Below are 10,511 nucleotides of genomic sequence, written 5' to 3'. Positions count from 1 at the left end.
GAAAGTTTTTTTGAAGCCGTTTTCGTAACAGTCCGACGAAGAAGAAGAAGAACAATCCGGCGACAATCGAGGATTTTCCTTTCGTTTCTACACGGCGTAGTGTAATTTCAGCAACAAATTGGCGAGTTTCGGCGACCAATATCCCGATTTTCGTTTTTTTGTGTTGTTTTTTGAATCTATCAAAGAATCCTAACACACGATCTGAAATTTTGATAAGAATCGATCGAAAACGCTAACCCTAAAACAAGAGACACCCATCACGGATCTTGTGTGTGAGAGAGAGAGAGAGAGAGAGAGAGAGAGAGAGAGAGAGAGATCGGCGAAAAGTGTGGTATAAAATGAATTATCGAAAGATGTTGCAAATCATGACAATAAAATTAATTATTTTAGTGGGCAATAAAATTAATTATCGAAAGAGTGGCATATACTACATACTATTATGATTTCAAGTGTTTTAAATTTGGACTATATTTACAAATATATATGTATTCGTTTATTTCACCATATTATTTCCGTTCGATTTTCCGTCGACACGTCGGTTTTTCATCGAAAACGGCATTTGAAAACGGTATTTATTTGCCTTTTTCACATTTTTTCCGTTCGATTTTCCGTTGGTATGACGATTTTCCGTAAATCAGGAGGTTCGAAACGGTAATGAAAACGGCAATTTAAATCCTTGACCATACTTGATACAGATAGCACATGTAAATTCCATAAAATTAGGGGTTAACAAATTACCACATGAGACACTCTTTTACATTTTCCCTCTCAAATTCACGACCGTTCTCCGCCGCTGAAGCTCCGCCGATAAAGCTTGCTCTTTCACGGACTCATTCTCTCTCCAACATTCTGGCTCTGCCGATTCAGCGAGGCTTCTTTCGTCTCAGGTACTCCTAATTCCGTTCATTCTATAATTTTATTTTTATTTTATATGCATACATATTTTGCTTTTCTAGGTTTCTAAACTGATTCCTAATATTGTTTCGCAATTTATCACTCGAACAATCCCATTTCCATGTCCTATGATTATTTCGCAGTTTATCATTCGAATGATCGCATTTCCATTTCTACATATATGTTTGAGGAAATTTACCTCAACTGTATTTATTGATTATTTTAGCAAGCTCTGGTATCATCCATGGGATTTTGTTGGCATATCTGTATTACCATCGAGCTGAAATGTGTAAAGATTACTGATTATTGCAGATTGTTATGGTCACCATATAATCCCCTGAGAGGTTTGGTTTGCACACCTTGTGATTCTGGAAACAATCGCACGAAGAGCTCATTAAGGCATGTCCACACTAATCACCAACTCATGCCAAGCAGACTGACAAAAGAGTTTGAGAGAAAGAGGAATACCACCACGAAGAGAAGGGAAGCAGAGAAGAACCTCGTTCATACGAAGAGCTCTCTCAGACATGTCAACAATAACCACCAACTCATGCCAAACAGACCGAGCAAAGAGTCTGAGAGAAAGAATATCAACCCTTCAAATAGAAGGGAAGCAGAGAAGAACCCCATTAGACCGAAGAGCTCATTCAGACATGTCCAGAATAACCACCAAGTCATGCCAAACAGATCTAGTAAAGAGTTCGAGAGTAAGAACAACAACATCGTGAAGAGAAGGGAAGCAGAGAAGAGCCCTGTTTACACGAAGAGCTCATTCGGAAATGTCCACAATAACAAACAAGTCGTGCCAAACAGACCGAGTCAAGAGTTCGAGAGAAAGAACACGAAGACCACAAAGAGAAGGGAAGCAGAGAAGAACCCCGTTTACACAAGAGACATCGTAACGGAGGTCCACAACATCCTCAAACATTCGACGTGGGACTCGGCCCGGGAAGAGCTCGACAGAGTCCCTGTAAAGTGGGACTCCTTCACGGTGAACCGGGTCCTGAAGACCCACCCGCCGATGGAAAAGGCATGGCTGTTCTTCAACTGGGCTTCGGGGCTGAAGGGCTTCAAGCATGACCGGTTCACTTACACCACGATGCTCGATATCTTCGGAGAAGCAGGTCGTGTCTCATCGATGAAGAAGGTGTTCAAGCAGATGGTCGAGAAAGGCATAAAGGTCGATGTGGTCTCTTGCACTTCGCTCATGCACTGGGTCTCTGAGTCCGGTGACGTGGACGGGGCGGTGAGAGTCTGGGAAGAGTTAAAGAGGAATTGTGACCCGACCGTGGTTTCTTACACGGCATTCATAAAGATTTTGTTGCGGAACAACCGTGCAAAGGAAGCCTTGGAGGCTTATGCGGAGATGACTGGATCGGGGATTATGCCTAATTGCTATACTTACACCGTGCTTATGGATTACCTCATTGAATCAGGTAAGTTCTAACTTCTCTTGGGTAAAGGAACTGCATTATTAAACTCATTTCGAATCCTGAATTGAACTCACAGTTCGAATGTATCAGCATCCAAACTCCAACTTCTTTGCTTTACTCTCGTCATTTACATTATTTAACTAGGTTTATACTTTGAGTGATGAATTGGGTTCAATGCATACCATTATCAAATCAGCCAATTTTCTAAACTCGACTCCATTATTTTATTTTTATTTTTTTCATTGTTGGATATCTGCTTCCTAATGTATTAAAAGTTTTAATGTTACAGAGTAACGAATTCCAAATAAAATGATAGCAAACATATGAATTGCAAAAGAAAACGTGGTAATTTGCCAGGAAGAATTTCAAGAAGTTTCAACTATAGAAGATTATTAACGCGAAATACCAGATTTATGATTGATGGTACTGAACATTCGCGAGGCTTGGACTATCCGGTTAGAGCTAAGCTCTGCAATATTCTTCCTAAAATTGTCTGATAAATCATATGGAAACCGTGCCTCATGCCTTTTTCCCAAGCCCAATACGGTGTTCTTCTAACCCTGGCCACTGAATCCCCCCTTGTAACGTTGCTGAAACATCCATCAAGGTGAAAATCAGGGAACCGCAAGGTGGAAATCATCCAACAGTATATCCGGGGGCGACCACAAGCTCATTACTGCAGTGTAGCTGCGAGACCTAGAGCACCAGGTGTATCAAAGTGGTTGTCGCATTTGTAGGCAATCTTACCGATTCAGTAAAGATCGGTGTTGGGTGCGTAGTAGACAATGGACAGCCTCTTGAAATGACTGCTGCTTGTAGGTCATCAAGCACTGTGTCATGGTTCGCACCAAAGAAGGGCCCGAAAAGGTGTACACCAGTTGCTGAATGGGTCTATGTATTGGACCAATATTCCTACCAAATCAACAAGAGAGTTCAAGATCTCACAGGCGAAACAACAAAGACTAATTTCGAGGCTGCCTTGACGGTTCTGTCAGACTGAGTGATACGTCCTGCTACACTTCAGAATGGGCCTTGCAATTTGAACAGCTCTGTCAAAAAATGCCAAGAAACACGTGGTCACGCTCTGAAATAAGTTTTTCGGGATGCCATGTAGCTAGGTACTTGTGTTGGCAAACAAAAAACTCATGGACAAACTTTGCATGTGCCGAAGTAGCCCTCCCACTCGCTGATAAATCCTCGACTCTCTCGAATAGCAGTGCAGTGGAACTCAGCCAACAACACTGGAAGTCTGGGGGATCACCAAGTTGCCTTTGTAGCAGAGAAGACCAACTTCAATTGAAAACCCGAAATGCTCATGGTCGAGTAGAGTGTCGTCTGCCAACTCGATTTTCAGCTACTCCCAATGTGGCTATATTGGTGTAAACAATTTTTGTACACTCGATTGCCCAGGCATGCGAGATAGAGTGTCGGCCACTCTCTTACTTGGCCCACGTAGGTTCTCTACATCGAAATTGAACCCCATCAATTTGCGACCCCAATTTCAGTAATCTGTCCTGCTCATTCATTGCTCCAACAAATATTTGAGGCTTCATTAATCGGTCCAGATTCAGAACATCCGACTGCACCGAGAGAACTATTGCCATCAACTCTTCGTAGATGGACTTCAAACAAGCACGGGGGCCAAGGTTTGTCTACAGAAAGGCGGTCGCTTTGGAGTAGCACGACCTCGATGCCAAACCCTGAGGCGTTTGTCTCAATCACAAATTCCTTTGAAAAATCTAGCTGGTTAGCATCAAGACCCACACCATGGCGTTCTTACCCGAACTTTTCTATTTTCAATTGTTAGGAATGTGGCCGTATGTGCCAAACAACATTACTAAGAAATCGTAACGACATTCGTGCGTTCGAAATGCCGTCTTGGGAATGTCCCCTTCATGAACATTGTTCTGGTGGTATTCCCACCTTGAGGCCGAGCTTGGAGAAAACATGAGACCCGTGCAACTCACTAACGGCTCTTCAATCACCGGTATCAAATACTTGTGAGAGACAGTGGCTTTGTTGACGGCCTGGTAATCCACACAAAACCTCCATGACCTGTATTTTTTCCTAACCAGTAGAGCCGGGCTTGAGAATGGACTGCGAACACAAGCGATTCTTGCTTATAGTAATAGCATTGCATTTAGTAGACATCTCCTGAATTTTCCAATTCGTCTGAGTGATGCCCAAGCATATGTTGTAGCTGCCTAACTGAAACGGCAAAAAGTAGTCAATGTCTTAGAGCTGCAACATAACTCCTCTGAAAACCCCTTCACCCTCTACATTCTGGTTCTGGTGACAAACATATTGAGCTTCTTTATTAGGTTTGACGATATGAGGCGCTCCGAGGTCGACCAACGTCACCACATCTTGCTTGCGGATCCTCCCCTTAATGCTCTTTGTCATGGTTGACCTCGATCACTTGATTGATATCTCATCGGACTGGTTCTTCTCCATCGTTTGTGACTCGTCTTCGTTGTCCTCCAAAAACAGGAGCATTCCTCTCTTTCTTCTTTCCTGTTGACACATCAGCTTGGTCAGTCGCTGTAAGTCTGTCTCATTTCTGTCGGGATTCGATTGATCGACTTATCGACCTGTTGAAGATTGTGCGATAGATCTCAGTCTCCTATGCCCTACACGCTGCTTCACCGTCCTCAACATTCCCAGGTCTGTATATGGCTTTGTTACAGTAACAATTCCAAACAAAATAGTACAGAACAAATCAATTGTAAAAGCACATATAGTAATTACTCGGGTATAATTTCAGGAACGCTCAACTATAGAAAGTTAATGGAATATACAAGATTTTTCCATCAATAGAAATGAGCAATCAAGAGGCTCAGACTCTCATGCAAGGGCTGACATTTTCAATATTCGTTAGAAAATTCTATGACAAAACTGGCGTGAACCATGCCTCGTGACTGTATTCCCTCTTTCTCTAATGAACTCTACCGCCCTCAACAAAAAAGCCACCACAGTGCTAGACAACAAAACGAAAACGATACGCAGTTGTCCATATTTTTATTTTATTATTTTATTTTTTGTTTTTCCTTCTTCATCTTAGTTTAAACTGATTCGATTTTTAACCTCATTTTCTTTGTCTCGATGTGAAATATTGTTCATAAAAAATAGTTTTGTTGGAGTCAACTTTCTTTGATGGTACGTTTTGTTTGTGGAACTCATTCAAAATTAATGTAAATTGGAAAATCGGATAATAAATGAATCATTATCTACAAACTTCGTATTTTCTTCTACTTTGGTGTATCTTATATATCCTTTCTTTTAACATTACTTTAACGGCGAGTTCTGTTTTTGCTTGAAAATTAAGAAAGTTCAGGGGTTTATTCTGACCGATTGTGATTTGGTTGTGTGGTTCTGTCCTTTCTTCTCATCAATAATGAATTAATTTTTATTTGGTTTTACTTTCGTAGTTTGAAGTGAGTGAATGTATTGACATTCAATACTCGAACTTCAGTTCCAAGTATTCTGACTATTTTTATACCTCAACTTTGATCGTTTTACACTTTAGTTTTTGTTATTTACATGTCTTTTGCAAGTTTTATCACTCAACTGTATCTGTAAAGGTGATTATTCTAGTCTTATTTTCGTTGGCAATGAATTGTAGTAGTATAAATTTACTGCGGTAAAGATAATCTCTTTCATCATCATCATCGTTGCCATCATCTTTCTTACAGATTCAACTATTTTAATCTCATCTTCTTAGTTTTGATGTGGAATGCATACAAGCTTTATTTTGATAAATTACCCTGGAACATCAGATATCAAACGAATCCCATCGACAAGCTTTAAATTTTTCTTTGACTACTGTGATTTATATATCCCTATATGTCACATCCTGTTTTTCCTGACCTTTTAGTTTCTAACATCAATGTCTTCACGCAATTTACACGTTTAATTAATTTCAGGGAAATCCAAAGAAGCCCTTGATGTATTTTATGAAATGCAAGGTGCAAAAGTATATCCAGACAAAGCAGCGTGCAATATCTTGGTCGAGAAGCTAAGTAAATCGGGAGACACGCAGATAATGTCCAATATCCTCAAATACATGAGAAAAAACACCATCGTTCTTCGTTATCCTGTTTTTCTCAAAGCGTTGGAGGCTGTAAAAGCTGCTAGAAAGAGCGATATCCTTCTAAGGCAAGTCAATCGTCATTGTTCTAATCAATCGCCCGTTAAAGCTGTGAATCCCTTAACCCCAGACGAAGAGCTCATATCAAGACTCGTGAAAAAGGAAAATCTCATCGCTTCCGATAGCTTGCTCGCTGAAATAGCTGACAAGAATATCAAACTGAACCCCGAGATTGTCTCGAAGATCATCGAAGTGAACTGCGAGCGGCACAGGGATGGAGAGGCTTTACGGGCATTCGAATACAGCGTAAAAACTGGCACGGCTATGCGTAAGAGTTCATATTTAGCCTTATTAGGAGTCTTGGTCAGATCGGATTCGTTCTTGAAAATTGTGGAAGTCGTGGAGCAAATGGTCAAGGCTCAACATTCCGTCGGAATATACCTGGCATCGATTCTGATTCGTAAGCTGGGACGGGCCCGGAAGCCGCAATTAGCTTCGAGAGTCTTTGAGCTGTTGCCTCGGGATCAAAGATGTTCCGCGACTTACACGGCTCTGATCGGAGCTCACTTTTCCGTCAAAAGTATCGAGAAAGGACTCGAAGTCTTCAGGGAAATGCGGTCACTTGGGATCGCTCCGAGTTTGGGAACGTACGATTTGATGTTGGATGGCCTTTCGAAAAGTGGGAGGGTCAGTGAAAGGGAGTTTCAGAAGGAAAAGTTGAATCTTCGGAGCGATCGCGATAATTCCCAACATATTATAGTACCCTTTGAGCAAAAGGTTTGTGACCTATTATATCAGGACATACCTGCTGTTTGATGCTGTTGTGTGTTAAAAAAAAAAAAAAACAAAAATCTTGCTTTGCTATTTGTTGATCCTCATGTTGTAAAGTTTATGGCTTCAAAATATAGGGCCCCATATCAGAATAGAGCAATGATTTTGGGCAGAACATGGTATGTATTATGTAATAATTTACTAGATAATTAGGAAAAATCAGGTGAGCGATTTTGAGGTTAAGTTTTTTTTTTTTTTTTTTTTTTTTTTTTTTTTTTTCAAATTTAGCTGCCGCTTGTTCTTGTTCTTCTTAGCTCGCAAAAGTACAACGGCGATGTTTAAATCATTGGAATGGTCTTGTAAATTAGCTCTTCCCAACTCTATTAAAGTCTTTGATCTATTTCTAAGAAGTTGACACTTCCTTGAAGAGCGTCTATCCTGGTACGATCTCCGACAAGGACTCATAAAAAGGACGTATCAGATAGTAGAATTGTGGAAACTAAAATTACGACATGTTTCTTTTCTTCTGTTTTCATTATTGATTTTGTTTTGTGTTCCATTCAAGGTTTAAAATATAGATATCGATACTCATACCGAGGTTCTGATTTTTATGGATATATCGAGTATCGACGGATATTCTATGACAATTTCAATATCGATTACCGATTATATCGATGATATATCAACTCCCGACGGATATATCGATAAAAGTCCTATAACAAAATATAATAAAAAATTCAAATTATATAAATGTTTCCAAATTTAAATGATAAGATAATTCTCAAATGATACATATTCAATATAACAAATAAACTCAAAATAAACAAGGCAAATCATAACATAACATACTATTAAAATGCTATCAATTTTTAATATAAACTCAAATATCATTTTTATATTATTTACATATAATTAATTAAAGATATAATTTGTAGTATATTTTAGAATTTATTACAATCTAAATTTATGATTAGTTATTAAATGACGTATATAGGAATATCCATATTCATATTCAAAAAGCTTGATAATATTATGAGTATATACAGTTTATTAACACAAACAATGTGCTCTTTCATGTGAGGCGTGACTCAAGGGCCACTTCGTCACAAGTCAAATTTAAATTGTATTTATTTCAAGCCGGAGAACGATTGATGTTAATATGGGAAAGATTTTACAGTAAGCAACACGGCATCAACAGTTTTGTATGATGTGGTTTTGGGATCACAATACAACATATAAATAAGGAAATATTGATGATACTAACTAAAAAAAATAAAGAATTAAAGAAGAAAAAGAAGAATAAAGAAATTATTACATCAACAGGAAAAGAAGGAAAAAAAAAAAAAAGGAGTACAAAGAAGTAGAAGAAAACTAAGACAAACAAAAATTCCACATCAACTAGAAAGAAGGAAAAATGGAGGTTAAATTCTTATAAATAAGGGAATGCATTTACACTAATGCATCAAAGCATAAAGCCTTCAACAAGGCAGTTATGCACTTGGGCTGCGTGAATTTGGCCAATTAACATAATAATTTTTTAATATCAATTTAATTTCGAACGATATTTTTTTTAATATGGTTGATTTTTTGCTTTTTAACTGCCAAAATGTCGCGAGTTTTTGACGATATCGACGATATGTCCCGATATTTTATCGAGATGTTATAAAACAATAACGTTTATTAGTGATATTTTACCGAGAATTAAAAAAAGGAGATATCGGCGATATATTCATATATATCGCCGATATTTTGAACATTGGTTCCATTATTTGGATTAGTTGACAAAAAAAATTTAAATAAAGTAAAAACTTAGGATTAAAAAAATTCTTAGTTAAATTGTATTATCTTGCACACCAACATAAGCACTACTATACGTCTAACTATGAAGAATTTCATAAATAGAGTTCAACTATTCACAAAACTCTACGTAATTATAATTTTAAACTACTTTTATTAACTATATCTAATCTTTTTTTTTCGGCAACAAAAATTCCTAATGTTATATTTTAGGTACACCGTAAATACCTAATTAGGTAGTTAAGTTGGATGAAAAAACACGTGACTGTCACATATTTAATGAAAAATTAATAATTTTCTTTAAAAAAATTAATTATAAATTATAAAAAATTCAAAAATATATCTCTCCTCATTATTATAAAAAAAACTTATTAATTTTTTCTTAAAACAAATTAAATATTAATTATATCATTTTACAATACAATTGATTTTTCTTATAACTAATTCAACATTAACTATATCAATTTGTAATACAAAAAAAAAAAATTAATAGTAATTTTTCTGAAAAAGAGTTGAACATTACTGTATTATTTAATAATACAAAAATTTTAATCTCTAATTTGTCTTAAAACTAATTAAACATTAATCATAATAATTTTTTTTTATCAATGATGAGTGATTTTTTTTCATATAATTTCTTTTGGATTATAAAATGATATAATAATTTTATTTATTTTTGAGAAAAAAATTATTGACGCTGGCCGGTTCTCCTTGGTGCACAAGTCCGGTCACGCATATCGGTCCATTGATCCTGTGATCGGCCTCTTAGGCACAAGGCCGGTCCGGTCACGCCTGCCGGTCGTTTGAACCGGTGACCGGTCCCTTGCCTCCCTTTGGCCATCTCCTTGACGCACCTGGGCGGTCACCTGACATCGCCCAACTTTTCCTTGACGCAGTCGATCAGTCACTTGACACCGGCCTTCTCTTGCCTCAGCCGGCCGGCCCTCTCCTGGCCAGCCCATTGACACATGGCCGACCAGGCCGCTCCCTTGCCGCCCAAGGCAAGAGCAATGAGTACTTGACTCCTCCGATGCTTATATATACCCCATTTCTTCTTGAGAGGGAAGGTAACATAAACAATCGAATGTCTGGCAAATTAACATCTTGTTGTGATCTTTTTCTCAAGATTTTTTACGCTCCCAACACAATCACACTGATACTGAGTGTCGAAGCGCACGCTAGGGGTACTGCCTCTGCGCCCTAATTGCTCAAGTGTTCTTTTTTTCTCAGGGTCACACTATCAAGGAATAGTCGGAGTTTAACCCGGAGCGAAGACTCGTGAACTAAATTCATAGTTCGGAGCAAAACTAACGAAACCTTTGCACGGAATTTGGAGTTAAAGGGATTCGTATCATTTTGGACCTTATTGCGATAACATGGTCCGTCCCTGGATAACTGCTATGATTTTTAGTAGGGCACTATAGTTTAATAGCCAAAAAAATATTCATGTTTTGGAAATAGCCAACGTCTACAAATTTTTGGAAAATAGCCAAATAGCCTATGTGGCATAAGTGATAGCTAATAAAAAT

At 38.0% G+C, this 10,511-nt stretch overlaps 1 protein-coding gene across 1 annotated transcript; it reads left to right on the top strand.

The window, feature by feature from the left end:
- The first annotated feature begins 719 nt into the window (after window positions 1-719).
- Window positions 720-7,265, top strand: EMB3111 (Tetratricopeptide repeat (TPR)-like superfamily protein). The gene is made up of 3 exons (XM_089606744.1): window positions 720-887; window positions 1,207-2,330; window positions 6,251-7,265. Exons 1-3 carry the CDS (start codon window positions 742-744, stop codon window positions 7,228-7,230), a joined length of 2,250 nt encoding a protein of 749 aa, XP_089462870.1. The 5' UTR covers window positions 720-741; the 3' UTR covers window positions 7,231-7,265.
- Window positions 7,266-10,511: the final 3,246 nt, after the last annotated feature.

Source organism: Urtica dioica, chromosome 2 (assembly GCF_054948205.1).
Source record: "Urtica dioica subsp. dioica isolate 48M chromosome 2, U.dioica_male_clone48M_v1_H2, whole genome shotgun sequence".
In the NCBI taxonomy this organism is placed as follows: Eukaryota; Viridiplantae; Streptophyta; class Magnoliopsida; order Rosales; family Urticaceae; genus Urtica; species Urtica dioica.
This window is presented reverse-complemented; position numbering and strand designations above follow the sequence as displayed.

Excerpts from the sequence above, each read along its gene's own strand:
- EMB3111 (XM_089606744.1), top strand. The coding sequence starts at position 742 with ATGAGACACTCTTTTACATTTTCCCTCTCAAATTCACGACCGTTCTCC. Across the intron at positions 888-1,206 it reads CGAGGCTTCTTTCGTCTCAG|ATTGTTATGGTCACCATATA; the intron begins GTACTCCTAATT and ends TGATTATTGCAG. Across the intron at positions 2,331-6,250 it reads GGATTACCTCATTGAATCAG|GGAAATCCAAAGAAGCCCTT; the intron begins GTAAGTTCTAAC and ends AATTAATTTCAG.